Raw genomic sequence first — 18,096 nt, forward strand, 5'->3', positions numbered from 1 at the left:
TGTGTGAGTCCGCGAATCCGAAGAACGCGGATATGGGGGGAACACTGTATACTTAAAAAAAAATTCCACCTCCAATATTGCCTGATGTCGGCAGCAGGCATCATTCCAAAAAAAATGTGGAGCCCCAAAAAATGCGCCATGTCGGTGAGGTTGCAGCCCCACCAGCGATATGACAATGTCATCCGTAGTTCGTCACGGCAGTACCGAGAGTAGTCCGCCGTCTCTGCTACCAGGTATTCCAGCAATTCCCGCATAAGGTACAGCTGAATGAACCCCAAAGCAGTGAGAGGAACAGGTACGGTGAGCCCAGGTGCTGCCTGAATGGGTGCATGTTCGGTGGGGTGGGTTCCTCCGACCACCCCTTGTCGCTCTCGGACAACTGACCTTCACCTTGGCTGGCGCGACGCTCCGACCTTCTACGTGCCCGTGCACATGGCACGGTTTCGCACTCAAAACCCCCCCACTGGCCCATCTCCCTCACTTAGGCCCTCGCTTTCTGTGTCGTCATCGGCGATAAAACTAGACGACAACTCCTACTCCTCAGATTCCCCCTCATATGCACTAAAACCACTAAATTTGAGCTCACTTTCGGCATGTGACCATCGAACGGACATTGGTGGCAAATATTCACCATCACTAACATCAGGAGTGATGTCCTCGTCACTGGATGACCAACCGCCATCAAAATGAGGACTTGCGACATGCTGCCGATCGAGCTCTACAAGTAGTCGTCTATGTATTTGGTTCGAGGCCTCCCAAATGCCTACGAATGCCCCTAAGGACACCCCGATGCTTCCTAGGGGTTACAAAAGGCACACGAGACACATGTTGTGGTCCTTGAACACTTTCGTCCACAAGAGGCCGCACGGAACGGCGTTAAGGAGCGAGGTCATCTTGGGTGCTTGGTCCCTTGCCAGCATCCAAGTCCAAAATACGTCTTACACGATCCCTCCCGAGGGGTGAAACGCGCCTTTCGCGCTCCATGCGATGTTCAGACATCTCTACGTACGTCTTGTACCACCACAAATACTCAAACTCTCGCAAAAGTTCGGCAAAACACAATTGCGGCAAAAGATCGCTCTCGGACAACGTGTCGCTGATGCTGGCGTGTGATTCAAAAATTTTCGCCTAGTAGGCCTATAACTATTTTTCTGCGAATTAAAAAAAAAAAATTTTCATCGACGTACCATGCGTCGGTTCGGCATACAAGAGACAATTTTCGTCGACGTTTAATACGTCCAATCGGCATTAAAGGGTTAATCTATAAATCCTTCTTATGAGAGCCTTACTTCCAGATTTTTCACTGAGACATTTCTGATAATCTGCCTCAAATATAAAGATGAAATTCTTCTCCTCCAAGTGTATTTTCAACTTACTGCTGTACGTACATCACCGAGGCTTTGTTCATATCCTCCTTGGCAAAATCCTTGAAATTGTGAACAAACTGAGAGCACAGCTTATTCTAAATGCCATTCATACCTGTTGCCATAGCTTCAGTCCAGGTTGCATTTATATGCAATATCTTTTGTAAAAGTCACAGATGGCTAATTCGTCATCCAAATGTGCTGAATCCTCAACCTGCCTGAACTTTTGCCTAAGGTAGTGGCACATGGAGATAATTCCCCTAGTTCACTGGTTGCATGATGGTAGGTAAACAACAATAATGTAAGGATGAAAATTAGTGATGCTTTATGGGTGGCCAGTTGTGTTGCCTAAAATAACAATAGGTGTCCTTACAATACCTCACAACTGGTACGGAGTGGCTGAGGAAGCAATTCTGATACATTGGTTTTTCTTGGGAGAGAGGAGATGATGTTCTTAAGCACTGAGGATTCTTTGCATGATATACAAGCAACTTCAACTTATAGTCACCGAAGCAGCTGCCCCCCTAACATATGGGTTAACCGGTTCTTTGTGACCTTGAAGCCTGGCACAGCCTTCTCTTCCCTGGATATGAATTAAGACTAGCGTTTCTCTCATTAAAAACTGGTCTCATCCACGTTCAATGTCTGTTCTAGAGGAAACGGCTGCTCCTCAACTATCTTCACCAATGTGGCAGGAACTTCACATTCTCTCACTGCTTGGACTGCACAAACCAACCTGAACGTCACCTGAATTTTGTCTGTGTAATAAAAAAACTTCGAAGTCTTCAAAGCTGATGATCCTGCTGTTCAATTCAAAGAGAAAGAATATGCTTCATTTCTTCACAGGACTTGCCTCTACATTTTTGTTGTTGTTGACAATGTTGTACCCCATGCCTGGAGTATTATCTTTGGTGTGGCTAAAATTTGTCTTATTGTCTTCTGACTCAAGCCAAAAGGATAGGCTATGGTGGCAACCTATTCACCCTCTTCATGGCATTTTATCACAGTCATCTTATTTACCTGTGGTGTAAGATGATGCTTAATAGCAAATAGGAACTTTCTTCAGAACCATGGGGACAAATATTAAAGTCACACATCCAATTCACGCAAATGGCCGCGCGCCCTCACATGAACGAACATTGTACTATTACACCCAAGTGTCATGTTAATAAGACAATTATTAAATATTTTTGAGCTTTTAAAACGATTTAACACAATGTATTATATCTTTTTCTGGGCTCAGTTCGTGTCGCTGCGCGAAATATCCCTTTAATCCATTATTTCTAAGGTAAATGAACTAACAAATACCAGAGAATAAATAAAATAAAGAAAAGGTCAGTATAACTGACTCGCTCACCCTCCAAGAGGGCGTTGGTATGAACACTAGGGCGAGTGAGACCACTACCACGAACCTCTTACCAATAGAAATCTCCTACGACAAAACCCCCACAAGAGGGGAGCCGACCCACAGAATGGGCAGCAACTACTACTACTCCACCCCACGCTACCGACTGCTGCGCCTCTGGTGGCCATCCTTTCTGTTAGCACGCGCCTTATCAGATGTACTTTTTTGTCTCTGTGTTTTTCGTGCCCCTTTGTGAGGATTTTATCTAGTTATGGAGCGTTCAGCCATCGCATCAGCTAAGTTAAGTATTCCATAAGGTTCCTACTTAGTTTTTTCCAGCTTTGAGTCAGTATTTGCCGTTTTTTAGGTATAAATACTGGCTCGCGGCCGGAAGCATGGCGGCATTGTTCTGCCTCGTGGCGGGTTCGTTCTTGGTCTTCCATACCTAGAACCTTCCCTTTTACTTTACGCTCTATTACTAGTTATCTATATTATGTTAGGGGTCCAGCCTACTTGGTTTATGTCATGCATGCATGTCTTCTTTTACCTTGCGTAGGCATTTAGTTTCTATCCAGACCCTAGCCACAGCTCTTAGTATCGGCCCCGGCTAGCTTTGAGGTGGTAGACTTTCTCTCGGGTTATTCCCGTACACTCCTGGATTTTTTTTTTCTCCTACTGTTTTATTTTCCTACTTTCATTTTAATTTAATTTTTAGTGATTTAGTGTATTTAGGTTAGCCTACGGCGTCTGGCAAGTTAGCGTAGCCTAGGTTCTGTATATCATGGTCCCCATCAGTTTTATTGCTTCCTCTCATCAGTTTTGTTGCATCTACGATAGCATCTCGCTGATTAGTTTGGTTGCATTAACCTAGGCTATGTTTTTTTTTTGTGTGTGTGTTTTATCGAGTTACCGCTTTGTGGTCACCATGTGATCGCGAAGCAGCCAGGCGCCCGTCCAGTCACCCTGCCCTCCTCCCGCTCTCCCATAGAGCCGGGGGGAGGGAGGTCCGTTCCTCGCTCGCTCCACCCGGGCTGTCCTCCTCTCTCCCTACGCGGAGGGAGTAGGGGCGGCTGGACAGACCCAGGACTGGACTTGACCGTTCTCTCTGCTTCACGGTGCTTTGTTGTGACTGGGTAGGGGGATTGGCCTTCCCCCTCCTTTGTTACTCCGTTGCCCCGTTGTTTGCTCGAGTCTGTTTCGCCCTCTCGCTCCTTCCCGGATTGTCGGTGCTTTTTTATCTTACCGGAGCTCCGTCAGTCACGAGAAAGGGAGCTGGTTCCCCGCTTGCGGGCGGACCTCAGGCGTACAGTTGGTCTTTTACTAACCATCCCGTCTCGTCGATATCGGGAGACGAACACCTCCGCGAACCGGAACTATTCCGGAATTTAGTGCTATTTATGCTTAAGTGTATTTTAAGTTTATTTTAAGCTATCATAAGTTTAATTTAAGCTAGATTAAGCCGGGTTCCTCCCTTACCTACGTTGTCACACCGGATCATTCCGGGGTCATAGCCTATTCAGGCGGTAAGGGAGGGGTTATGCCCAAAATTTTTTTGCTCTCCGGCATGCATCGGAGTTCTATTAGCCTGTAAGTGATGTCTTTTATGGTACTCATGTATCTTTTCACTTACAGACCACCAAACTGTGAGCATTTGGGATGCAACGCCATGCTCCGGGGACCCCTGTGGACACGAAGTCTGCAGGTCCCACGCTCCGTGCGCGACTCCGCATGGGAATCTGCAGGTCTGGTTCCACGAAACCTGCACTATCTGTTACGATCTCGTGAGTCAGTTCTTAGACGGGGTAAGTATTTCCAACTCCGTACATAAATTCCAATGAATGTTTTAGATCTTAAGTTTAATTTTAATCTTTTATTTTAAGCTTAAGCTCTCTTTATATTGGGTATTACATCCCCGATAACTTTTAGGTTAAACCTAGTCTTAGTTAAGATTTAATTTTAAGTTTAAACTTAAAACTAATGAACGCCCTCTCTTCCTGGCTGCTGCCGTTAGAGAGACCGCTCTGGCAAAAACCCTGAGGGCTTGGGTCGGCGGATTCGGGAAGAACGCGCCAAGGGACGCCCTACATCCTGGAGAAAGAGGATGGCTGTCCTGATCTTCCCCGGCGGCAAGTCGACTGGTTACGTCGACCCGGCAGAAGCAGCCCGACTATTGGCAGCAATCCAAACAGCAGATCGCCACTTCGATAAAGGAACCAGGCCACGATATCTCATCGGAAGTCGCGACACTGGATTTAAATGTAGAACCGATGGTAGGTGTTGACGACCTGTTGGTCGAGGTAGGTACGTTGGACGCCCAAGGGCTTCCCTTGGGCGCCACTGGTCCTTCTTCTCCTGCTAATTCTCCAGCTTCCTTCCAAGGCTTTACAGGAGCTGAGCTCCTTTATGCTTCACCCGACGCTTCGGTGAAACCTAAGATTAAGGGCCAGAGGGTACAGAAAACCCTCAAAAAGACATCGTCGTCGTCCAAAAAGACTTCGTCGGCGTCAACATCTCGTAAGTCTCCGGCTGCAAACCCCCGAGCAGAGAAGTCTAGAGCTTCTGCTTCAAGCTCGAAGTCCTTGAAGAGCAGGTCTTCCAAGGAGAGGCCCCGTACTCCGGCTGAGCCGGCAGTCTCTCCTCTCCCCTTGGTACCTGTTCCAAGTTATCCCTCTACCTCCGCAGCAGCTCCGGCTTTGGATCCCAATGCTGGATTGTTGCAAACACATGGGAGACTTGGTCGGCTCTCTGAGGAGCAGCATGGAGCAGATGTTCTCCCGGTTGTCCGATAGGATTACGTCCCAGGACAATATCATCGCCGGACTTAATCAGGCCCCTCTAGCTACTCCTCCAGCTTTCGGTGCTGGACTGCTTCAGCTTCCACCTCATGACTCTCTGCTCCGTTCTCTATGAACAACCCCTGGAGAGGTCGTCATACGCCCCATTTTCCAGGACGGCCTTATCTCTATTCCGGAATGTGGTACTCGAAGGATTGAGGACTTCGAGTTCTACCTGGAGGGCCTCCAACCGCCGTTCATTGGCTACGCCAGACTTACTGACGCAGCCATGACTAGAGAAGATAAGGTACCGAAGGAGACAGTCCTCTACTCACGTGACCAGGCTCAAAGAGAATGGCTCAGGTGTTTAGAGGAGATGGATTGTTCTAACACGAGAATACAAGCCTTTAAGAGTCCCTTCACCATTTTTACGATGGAGAAGGGAACTCCTCTTCCCTTTCTTACCAAGATAGCAACGGTCACCATTCCAGCTGCCCAGAAGGGGGAATCGTTACCTCAATTAAGGGAAGCAGACCCCACATCTCCTTTGCTCCATTCACTTGGAGAATTGTGGGAAGAATTGCCTAACACCTTTTCGGCTGGCAAACTCAAACCAGACTGTGCTATGGATCAGTTTGGCGAGAAGCTGCCTAGGCTTCCTGACAGCCTCATTCATGCTGAATTTGAGGCCAAGTCTAGGCTTGCCAGGTCCATGAATACCATGGCAATGACGGAAGTAGCGGCTATTTCTTATGCTTCAGAGCCGCTCTTCAAGCTCCTGACTAAGTCCCAGACGCAGACAGTCCAGTCTGACATGTTTGAGTTTGCTACAGCCAGGACTAACTGCCGGAAGCATGTCCTCCAAGAAGCAACTATTCGTCATGAGCCGAATAAGTTGCTTTCCTCCAACATCTGGGGGGCAGACCTCTTTCCTGAGTCAATGGTCAAGGAGGTCCAAGCTGAAGCAACAAGGCTCAACCAGAGCCTTAAAGATCGTTGGGGTCTCACAGCTAAGAGACGCCAAGACCAAGCTGCAAGAGGTAAGTCTCAGAAGAAACTTAAGCGTTACCAGCCTTACCAAAAGAAGCAGCAACGTTTTACCCAGGCTGTTTCGGCTGTACCTATGGTACAATCAGCCCAACCCTCTACTTCTAAGGCTCAGTCACAGCCTATCTATGTGATTTCCCCCCAGCCTCAGCCTTCCACCTCCTACGCGGTCTCCCCAGCCTTTAACCAAGTGTTCGAAGGCCAGGCCTTTCAGCAATATGACCGTTTTGGCAGGGGAGGAAGAGCTAGGGGATCCTTTCGTCAGAGAAGATCAGGAAGGTCTCTCAACAGGGGAAAACACTTCCGTGGAGGCCGCGGAGGTCACTCAACCCAGCAGCAGTGAGAGCTCGAAGGTAGGAGGGAGGCTGTTTCTCTTCCGGCATCGGTGGGGATTCAGCAATTGGGCACAGAGTATTGTGTCAAAAGGCCTGGGTTGGAGTTGGATTGCGGATCCTCCTCCATCCAGACCATTCCTTCAACTTCCATCAAAAGAAATGACGGAGTATGCGGAGGACCTCCTTCAGAAAGGAGCAATAGCGAGAGTCAACAGATTAAAGTTTCAAGGTCGCTTATTCAGCGTGCCAAAGAAAGGCTCACAAAAAAGAAGGGTAATCTTACACTTGTCCCGCTTAAACTTGGCCATTCGCTGCGACAAGTTCAAAATGCTGACTATGTCGCAGGTGCGGACCTTACTTCCCCGTGGGGCCGTCACCACCTCTATCGATCTTACAGACGCATACTATCATATCCCTATTGCAAGACACTTTCGCCCTTATCTGGGCTTCAAGATAGGAGATCAAGCATTCTCCTTCAAGGTAGTTCCCTTCGGTCTGAACGTGGCACCCAGGGTGTTCACGAAGTTAGCGGAAGTAGTCGTCCAACAACTGAGGTCTCAGGGGATAATGGTAGTAGCGTATCTCGACGATTGGTTGATTTGGGCTCCAACAGTCGAGGAATGTCACAAAGCCACACTGAAAGTAATCCAGTTCCTAGAGTATCTGGGGTTCAAGATAAACAGAACAAAGTCAAGACTCACTCCGGAGTCCAACTTTCAGTGGCTGGGCATTCAATGGAATCTATCCTCCCATACTCTGTCGATTCCATCAGCCAAGAGAAAGGAAATAGCGAAGTCAGTAAAGCAATTTCTAAAGCACAAAAATGCTTAAAGGAGAAGCCAGGAAAGAATCCTGGGTTCCCTCCAATTTGCCTCAGTGACAAACATCTTGATGAAAGCCAAACTGAAAGACCTAACCAGAATCTGGCGCTCACGAGCAAATGTCAGATCCAGGGACAAGTTATCATCAATCCCACAGATTCTATGGAATCGTCTGCGCCCTTGGGCAAAATTGAAGAACCTGTCCATATCAGTACCCCTTCAGTTTCCTCCTCCGGGGATTACCATCCACACGGATGCTTCATTAAGCGGCTGGGGAGGATATTCTCAGTTCAAGGATCCTGGTCACCCCAGTTCCGCCAGCTTCACATAAACGTATTAGAAGCGATGGCAGTGTTCTTGACTCTGAAGAGGTTACGTCCGCCAAAGAACTCCCACATAAAGCTAGTTCTGGACAGCGCAGTGGTAGTCCATTGTGTAAACAGGGGAGGCTCCAAGTCAAGACATCTGAATCATGTCATGGTAGCCATCTTCTCCCTAGCGGACAAGTTCAGTTGGCACCTCTCCTCCACCCATATAGCTGGAGTGAGAAACGTCATAGCAGATGCTCTATCCCGCTCAGTTCCTCTGGAGTCGGAATGGTCACTGGACAACAGTTCGTTCCAATGGATTCTCCGGAGGGTTCCAGGTCTGCAAGTAGATCTATTCGCATCTCAAGCGAACCACAAACTTCCATGTTATGTGGCCCCCAACCTGGACCCTCTGGCCTATGCCACGGACGCCCTGTCCATAGATTGGAACAACTGGGAGAAGATTTATGTCTTTCCTCCAGTGAATCTTCTCCTGAAGGTACTGAACAAACTCAGGACGTTCAAGGGTCAAGTAGCTCTAGTAGCCCCAGACTGGCCGAAGAGCAATTGGTACCCTCTGATTCTGGAACTGGGTCTTCGTCCTCTTCGGATTCCCAATCCCAGGCTCTCCCAGTCAGTACAAACGAAGACTGTGTTCGCTTCCTCAGGAATTCTCAAAACCCTAACTTTATGGACTTCATGAAGTTTGCGGCTAAAAGAGATGCAGATATCGATCCACGAAATATTCTTTTCTTGGAATCTGATAAAAGAGATTCAACTTTGAGACAGTATGATGCTGCAGTCAAAAAGTTGGCAATCTTCCTGAGAGAATCAGACATTAGAATCATGACAATCAATTCAGCTATATCCTTTTTCAGATCTTTATTCGAAAAAGGCTTAGCAGCTAGCACTATTACGACAAACAAGTCAGCCTTGAAGAAGATTTTTCAACTCGGTTTCAACATAGACTTGACAGATTCTTACTTCTCGTCTATTCCCAAGGCTTGTGCTAGACTTAGACCTTCAGTAAGGCCTACGTCAGTGTCGTGGTTCTTGAATGATGTTCTAAAGCTGGCTTCAGAAACAGACAATACGACATGTTCATTTATAATGCTCTTAAGAAAAACTCTATTTTTATTAAGCTTGGCTTCAGGAGCTAGAATTTCAGAACTGTCGGCGTTATCCAGAGATCCGAATCATATAGAATTTCTTCCCTCAGGGGAAGTTCTACTTTCCCCGAAACGTAGCTTTTTAGCAAAGAATGAGGATCCTTTGTTGAGGTGGGAACCGTGGAAGGTTACCCCTTCCGCAAGATGTTTCTCTTTGTCCAGTATCGACCTTACGAGCCTTTTTGTCCAGGCCACCCTCATCCTCTTCGGGTCCTCTCTTTAGGAGAGAAAAAGGTGGTACTTTATCAATTAAAGGTATCAGGCAACAGATCCTGTACTTTATTAAACAAGCCAACCCTGATTCCTTCCCTAAAGCTCATGATGTCAGGGCAGTTGCCACCTCAATTAACTATTTCCAACACATGAATTTTGATGATTTGAAAAAGTATACTGGATGGAAATCGCCGACAGTATTTAAGCGTCATTACTTAAAGTCCTTGGAATCTCTGAAATTTTCAGCAGTTGTGGCGGGTAACATAGTTTCCCCCGACTCTGCTTAATCTTAAGTTGAAGATCCAGATCTCCTTTCTACCTATCTCAGTCAACAGTTTGTCTATACCTACCATGTTCATCTACGTCTACCTTGAGTCTTAGCTGCTCTTGTGATGGTACAGTGGGTGTCCCTTATTTTTTTGCTAGGGTCACCCACAATTGTTTGTATATAATGATCTCTATGATGTGGTCCCCTTATTTTTATGCTAGGGTGACACATATCCATTTACAATGGTTACGGGTTTTGTCTATTAAGATCTATAAATTTATTTACTATATAACATATAAATTTATTTACTATATTGTATTCTAAGTTTGTTCAGAATCATTTTATTATTATAATTGCTTTATTTACTATTGTATGTAATTAGTATACACAGATGTTAAGTTCAACATATATTCCATGTAAGCCCTGTACATATATGTTAACTTTAAGCGAAATCCCACCCTACCCATCCCTGCGCTCAAGATTGTCTGCTAACTTCAGGATGGCCACCAGAGGCGCAGCAGTCAGTAGCGTGGGGTGGAGTAGTAGTAGTTGCTGCCCATTCTGTGGGTCGGCTCCCCTCTTGTGGGGGTTTTGTCGTGGGAGATTTCTATTGGTAAGAGGTTCGTGGTAGTGGTCTCACTCGCCCTAGTGTTCATACCGACGCCCTCTTGGAGGGTGAGGGAGTCAGTTATACTGACCTTTTCTTTATTTTATTTATTCTCTGGTATTTGTTAGTTCATTTACCTTAGAAATAATGGATTAAAGGGATATTTCGCCGGGCGACACGAACCAATCGCCCAGAAATAGATTTTTCTTTACGTCAAAATCCCATTTATATATTTTTAATTTTCTGTGGCTTTGCACTTTTTAGATTGATTTTTGTATTCTTATAGCTTTAGAACCTTTATTGCTGGCTTGTAAAGTTGCATAAACTGATATTTATCAATTCTTATTTTTTTCTTAATATTCAAGAAACTTTTAAAGTAACAAAAAAAGTCGCAAACGAAACAACGTGACTGAAGGTATTACTGTACTATCATTCATCCCATTGAGAAGCAAAGGACTACATACAGATATAAGCAATCATTTCAAAATCTTATCATTTCCTCTAAAAATAAAAAGTATATAACTACAGTTTGTTTCATAAGTGGTTTCTAAAGAGATACTAGTTCATTTAAATGATAAGCTGTTATTTAAATTAGGAAATGCAGAATAGGTTTGAGTTCATATACTAAAAATACATGCACAATTTTAAAAACATTTCTTTAATAGATTCTCCTGCGTACTTTTTGAGGTAATTTTTTTTTATTGAGAAGAGTAATCCTTACATGGTACTGCAACTGATTTAATACTTAGTTCCTTTACCGTGGTGAGAGCATTAATTAATAAATATATATGTATATCCTAACAACAAACTAATGAAAACAATAAAGTTAAACTTCAACATAAAGCCGTGCACATTCAACTTTATTCATATTCACTGCAATAAAAGGATACGACCATCAAGGACTGGCTTTGGTGCAATAAAAGAACATGAATACTTTGATTTTGCTACTGCAAACTTCTCTGGAATATGCAGTTGCTCCTGAATTTCATTTTGCAATGTAGCATCTGTAATTCCAAAGGATCTGAAAAAAATTCAATTTTACGCTGAAATATTTGCCCAAGAAATATAACACCTGGAGTGAAATGGAACAGAAAATTAACTTAATTAAGAAAATGTAAGGCCATGTTATACAAACAATCGTGGAAGGATGTACTTTTACTCTACAGTGCATAATAAACAAGCCAAATATCAAAACTGAAGAATGAGTCAATCTTTTACCCACTGCCCAGACACGTATTACAAATCCAAACAATTGTTTGAGTCCATAACTTTGGAACTTTTGTCTGGTATTCCCAGCAGCCTTTAGCAGTGGCTAATGCACACAAGCTGCAATTAAGACTTCTCTTGTCCTTAGCAAACTGCCTTAAATTCATTCTCTATTTGCCTGCAATGCAAGCACCCTCAAGTGCAAAGACACTTCTGTGCTTACTGCTTTGCTCATTGCAGTATTTCAGTTTACAATTATTCTGTGAGACTTATCAAAGACGTCCTTTCTTTGAAATAAAATGGCATTATGCTTTATTTGAAATTCTCGTCACCAAATCTGTTAATTCATGCAATCATCTTTAAATGCTGCCTATAAAAAACACAACTTTATTTCCTCACTGACCTATCAGTCACTCGTGGGGGCATTTACTTGTAAACCATGACTTGAAATTAAAAGCAATACTAATAAAGAATACCAATAAATATTACAGGGTAGTCCAAGAAAATACTTACTCAAAAATAACAGGTGGTTTGTCCAACAAAGATAATCTGCTATTTATTGCTATCAGACGAAGCTTACTCGCCTCCTCTTCCATTACTTGTAAGTCCCTCCATTGGCCAGAAATCTCATGGTCTTGAAGCTTTCTTCTGGCAGCTGTACTCATAGGCACAACATGCATATGGACATGCTGTAATGTATTACATACATTAAAATGGAAGACAGATCTAGAACTAAGGGAAGTAATAAAAAATGCTCTTGCAACAAGAACCAAAAAGAATTTAGTGATCTGTTTAATAACAATAAAAAGTTAGTCAAACCTCTAAAATTCTTTTAATATTTTGCAGCACCAATTTAGAGGTAGCAGCTATGGCCAGATTATGGAATGATCTTCCTAGAGATGTTGGATCACTGGAATTTGAAGATTTCAACCCTGGTGCCACTGTGTTTATTTCATATGATTCTCTGTGCTGTCTTTTATAACATTTAATACTTACATTCTTTTTCCATACCGACATACCTTTGCTACAGGAGCCTTTAGGCTTGTAGCATCTTGCTTCTCCAACTACTACTACTACTACTACTACTACTAATAATAATAATAATAATAATAATAATAAAATAATAATAATCGACATCAAGCTGTATGGTAAGAGCATCAAGGAAATAGATACCCTAATCCAGACTGTGACGATTGCATCTGGGGATATCAGGATGGAGTTTGGAATAGAAAAAAGGGATTTTGACGTAAGGAAAAATCTATTTCTGGGCGATTGGTTCGTGTCGCCCAGCGAAATATCCCTTTAATCCATTATTTCTAAGGTAAATGCACTAACAAATACCAGAGAATAAATAAAATAAAGAAAAGGTCAGTATAACTGACTCGCTCACCCTCCAAGAGGGCGTCGGTATGAACACTAGGGCGAGTGAGACCACTACCACGAACCTCTTACCAATAGAAAATCTCCTACGACACCCCACAAGAGGGGAGCCGACCCACAGAGTGGGCAGCAACTACTACTACTCCATCCCACGCTACCGACTGCTGCGCCTCTGGTGGCCATCCCGATGTTAGCAGACAATCTTGAGCGCAGGGATGGGTAGGGTGGGATTTCGCTGGGCGACACGAACCAATCGCCCAGAAATAGATTTTTCCTTACGTCAAAATCCCTTTTCTGGGCTCAGTTCGTGTCGCTGCGCGAAATCGTACCAGAGAATTAGCACAAGATTGTAAATGAAAATAAATAAGGTCTCTATAAAACTTAAAATAAAATAAAGTATTATAATTGCCAAAAAAATATACATATACACAATTATACAAGTTAGAAAAATATTACTTAAAATTATCTTAAAGTTAACATATATGTACAGGGCTTACATGGAAAATATGTTGAACTTAACATCTGTGTATAGTTATTATATACAGTAGTAAATAAAGCAATTATAATAATAAAATGATTCTGAACAAACTTAGACTATAATATAGTAAATAAATTTATATGTCTTAATATACAAAACCCGTAACCATTGTAAATGGAGATGTGTCACCCTAGCATAAAAATAAGGGGACCACATCATAGAGATCATTATATACAAACAATTGTGGGTGACCCTAGCAAAAAAATAAGGGACACCCACTGTACCATCACAAGAGCAGCTAAGACTCAAGGTAGACGTAGATGAACATGGTAGGTATAGACAAACTGTTGAATGAGATAGGTAGAAAGGAGATCTGGATCTTCAACTTAAGATTTAAGCAGAGTCGGGGGAAACTATGTTACCCGCCGCAACTGCTGAAAATTTCAGAGCTTCCAAGGACTTTAAGTGATGACGTTTAAATACTGTCGGCGATTTCCATCCAGTATACTTTTTCAAATCATCAAAATTCATGTGTTGGAAATAGTTAATTGAGGTGGCAACTGCCCTGACATCATGAGCTTTAGGGAAGGAATCAGGGTTGGCTTGCTTAATAAAGTACAGGATCCGTTGCCTGATACCTTTAATAGATAAAGTACCACCTTTCTCTCTCCTAAAGAGAGGACCCGAAGAGGATGAGGATGTCCTGGACAGAAAGGCTCGTAAGGTCGATACTGGACAAAGAGAAACATCTTGCGGAAGGGGTATAACCTTCCATGGTTCCCACCTCAATAAAGGATCCTCGTTTTTTGCTAAAAAGCTACGTTCCGGAGAAAGAAGAACTTCCCCTGAGGGAAGAAATTCTAATTGATTCGGATCTCTGGATAACGCCGACAGTTCTGAAATTCTAGCTCCTGAAGCCAAGCTTAATAAAAATAGAGTTTTTCTTAAGAGCATTATAAATGAACATGTCGTATTGTCTGTTTCTGAAGCCAGCTTTAGAACATCATTCAAGAACCACGACACTGACGTAGGCCTTACTGAAGGTCTAAGTCTAGCACAAACCTTGGGAATAGACGAGAAGTTAGAATCTGTCAAGTCTATGTTGAAACCGAGTTGAAAAATCTTCTTCAAGGCTGACTTGTTTGTCGTAATAGTGCTAGCTGCTAACCTTTTTCAAATAAAGATCTGAAAAAGGATATAGCTGAATTGATGTCATGATTCTAATATCTGATTCTCTCAGGAAGATTGCCAACTTTTTGACTGCAGCATCATACTGTCTCAAAGTTGAATCTCTTTTATCAGATTCCAAGAAAAGAATATTTCGTGGATCAATATCTGCATCTTTTTTAGCCGCAAACTTCATGAAGTCCATAAAGTTAGGGTTTTGAGAATTCCTGAGGAAGCGAACACAGTCTTCGTTTGTACTGACTGGGAGAGCCTGGGTTGATTGGGAATCCGAAGAGGACGAAGACCCAGTTCCAGAATCAGAGGGGTACCAATTGCTCTTCGGCCAGTCTGGGGCTACTAGAGCTACTTGACCCTTGAACGTCCTGAGTTTGTTCAGTACCTTCAGGAGAAGATTCACTGGAGGAAAGACATAAATCTTCTCCCAGTTGTTCCAATCTATGGACAGGGCGTCCGTGGCATAGGCCAGAGGGTCCAGGTTGGGGGCCACATAACATGGAAGTTTGTGGTTCGCTTGAGATGCGAATAGATTCTACTTGCAGACCTGGAAACCCTCCGGAGAATCCATTGGAACGAACTGTTGTCCAGTGACCATTCCGACTCCAGAGGAACTGAGCGGGATAGAGCATCTGCTATGACGTTTCTCACTCCAGCTATATGGGTGGAGGAGAGGTGCCAACTGAACTTGTCCGCTAGGGAGAAGATGGCTACCATGACATGATTCAGATGTCTTGACTTGGAGCCTCCCCTGTTTACGCAATGGACTACCACTGCGCTGTCCAGAACTAGCTTTATGTGGGAGTTCTTTGGCGGACGTAACCTCTTCAGTCAAGAACACTGCCATCGCTTCTAATACGTTTATGTGAAGCTGGCGGAACTGGGGTGACCAGGTTCCTTGAACCTTCTTGAATTGAGAATATCCTCCCCAGCCGCTTAATGAAGCGTCTGTGTGGATGGTAATACCCGGAGGAGGAAACTGAAGGGGTACTGATATTGACAGGTTCTTCAATTTTGCCCAAGGGCGCAGACGATTCCGTAGAATCTGTGGGACTGATGATAACTTGTCCCTGGATCTGACATTTGCTCGTGAGCGCCAGATTCTGGTTAGGTCTTTCAGTTTGGCTTTCATCAAGATGTTTTGTCACTGAGGCAAATTGGAGGGAACCCAGGATTCTTTCCTGGCTTATCCTTGAAGCATATTTTGCTTTTAGAAATTGCTTTACTGACTTCGCATTTCTTTCCTCTTGGCTGATGGAATGGGAACAGAGTATGGGAGGATAGATTCCATTGAATGCCCAGCCACTGAAAGTTGGACTCCGGAGTGAGTCTTGATTTTGTTCTGTTTATCTTGAACCCCAGATAACTCTAGGAACTGGATATCTTTCAGTGTGGCTTTGTGACATTCCTCGACTGTTGGAGCCCAAATCAACCAATCGTCGAGATACGCTACTACCATTATCCCTGAGACCTCAGTTGTTGGACGACTACTTCCGCCAACTTCGTGAACACCCTGGGTGCCACGTTCAGACCGAAGGGAACTACCTTGAAGGAGAATGCTTGATCTCCTATCTTGAAGCCCAGATAAGGGCGAAAGTGTCTTGCAATAGGGATATGATAGTATGCGTCTGTAAGATCGATAGAGGTGGTGACGGCCCCACGGGGAAGTAAGGTCCGCACCTGCGACATAGTCAGCATTTTGAACTTGTCGCAGCGAATGGCCAAGTTTAAGCGGGACAAGTCTAAGATTACCCTTCTTTTTTGTGAGCCTTTCTTTTGGCACGCTGAATAAGCGACCTTGAAAACACTTTAATCTGTTGACTCTCGCTATTGCTCCTTTCTGAAGGAGGTCCTCCGCATACTCCGTCATTTCTTTTGATGGAAGTTGAAGGAATGGTCTGGATGGAGGAGGATCCGCAATCCAACTCCAACCCAGGCCTTTTGACACAATACTCTGTGCCCAATTGCTGAATCCCCACCGATGCCGGAAGAGAAACAGCCTCCCTCCTACCTTCGAGCTCTCACTGCTGCTGGGTTGAGTGACCTCCGCGGCCTCCACGGAAGTGTTTTCCCCTGTTGAGAGACCTTCCTGATCCTCTCTGACGAAAGGATCCCCTAGCTCTTCCTCCCCTGCCAAAACGGTCATATTGCTGAAAGGCCTGGCCTTCGAACACTTGGTTAAAGGCTGGGGAGACCGCGTAGGAGGTGGAAGGCTGAGGCTGGGGGGAAATCACATAGATAGGCTGTGACTGAGCCTTTAGAAGTAGAGGGTTGGGCCTGATTGTACCAAAGGTACAGCCGAAACAGCCTGGGTGAAGCGTTGCTGCTTCTTTTGGTAAGGCTGATAACGCTTAAGTTTCTTCTGAGACTTACCTCTTGCAGCTTGGTCTTGGCGTCTCTTCGCTGTGAGACCCCAACGATCCTTAAGGCTCTGGTTGAGCCTTGATGCTTCAGCTTGGACCTCCTTGACCATCGACTCAGGAAAGAGGTCTGCCCCCCAGATGTTGGATGAAAGCAACTTATTTGGCTCATGACGAATAGTTGCTTCTTGGAGGACATGCTTCCGGCAGTTAGTCCTGGCTGTAGCAAACTCAAACATGTCAGACTGGACTGTCTGCGTCAGGGACTTGGTGAGGAGCTTGAAGAGCGGGCTCTGAAGCATAAGAAAATAGCCGCTACTTCTGTCATTGCCATGGTATTAATGGACCTGGCGAGCCTAGTCTTGGCCTCAAATTCAGCTTGAATGAGGCTGTCAGGAAGCCTAGGCAGCTTCTCGCCAAACTGATCCATAGCACAGTCTGGTTTGAGTTTGCCAGCCGAAAAGGTGTTAGGCAATTCTTCCCACAATTCTCCAAGTGAAGGGAGCAAAGGAGATGTGGGGTCTGCTTCCCTTAATTGAGGTAACGATTCTCTTTGGGCAGCTGGAATGGTGACCGTTGCTATCTTGGTAAGAAAGGGAAGAGGAGTTCCCTCCTCCATCGTAAAAATGGTGAAGGGACTCTTGAAGGCTTGTATCCTCGTGTTCGAACAATCCATCTCCTCTAAACACCTGAGCCATTCTCTTTGAGCCTGGTCACGTGAGTAGAGGACTGTCTCCTTAGGCACCTTATCATCTCTAGTCATGGCTGCGTCAGTAAGTCTGGCGTAGCCAATGAACGGCGGTTGGAGGCCCTCCGGGTAGAACTCGAAGTCCTCAATCCTTCGAGTACCACACTCCGGAATAGAAATAAGGCCGTCCTGGAAAGGGGCGTATGACGCCACCCTCCAGGGGTTGTTCATAGAGAACGGAGGCAGAGAGTCATGAGGTGGAAGCTGAAGCAGTCCAGTGCCGAAAGCTGGGGGAGTAGCTAGAGGGGCCTGATTAAGTCCGGCGATGATATTGTCCTGAGACGTAATCCTATCGGACAACCGGGAGAACATCTGCTCCATGCTGCTCCTCAGAGAGCCGACCAAGTCTCCCATGTGTTGCAACAGTCCAGCATTGGGATCCAAAGCCGGAGCTGCTGCGGAGGTAGAGGGATAACTTGGAACAGGTACCAAGGGGAGAGGAGAGACTGCCGGCTCAGCCGGAGTACGGGGCCTCTCCTTGGAAGACCTGC

At 44.8% G+C, this 18,096-nt stretch overlaps 1 protein-coding gene across 11 annotated transcripts in view; it reads right to left on the bottom strand.

Annotated features, from left to right (window-relative positions):
• The window catches only part of LOC135217933 (nitrilase and fragile histidine triad fusion protein NitFhit-like), a 293,936-nt gene that overhangs the window by 36,133 nt on the left and 239,707 nt on the right, over window positions 1-18,096 (bottom strand). For all 11 annotated transcript variants that reach the window (XM_064254028.1, XM_064254025.1, XM_064254035.1 and 8 more), the window contains 2 exons: window positions 11,971-12,146; window positions 11,142-11,272 (listed from right to left, as the gene is read on the bottom strand). In XM_064254028.1, the coding sequence (XP_064110098.1) occupies window positions 11,142-11,272; window positions 11,971-12,146 (307 nt within the window). The remainder of the gene's footprint in view (window positions 1-11,141; window positions 11,273-11,970; window positions 12,147-18,096) is intronic.

The sequence above is a fragment of the Macrobrachium nipponense genome, chromosome 9 (assembly GCF_015104395.2).
Source record: "Macrobrachium nipponense isolate FS-2020 chromosome 9, ASM1510439v2, whole genome shotgun sequence".
NCBI classification, from domain to species: domain Eukaryota; kingdom Metazoa; phylum Arthropoda; class Malacostraca; order Decapoda; family Palaemonidae; genus Macrobrachium; species Macrobrachium nipponense.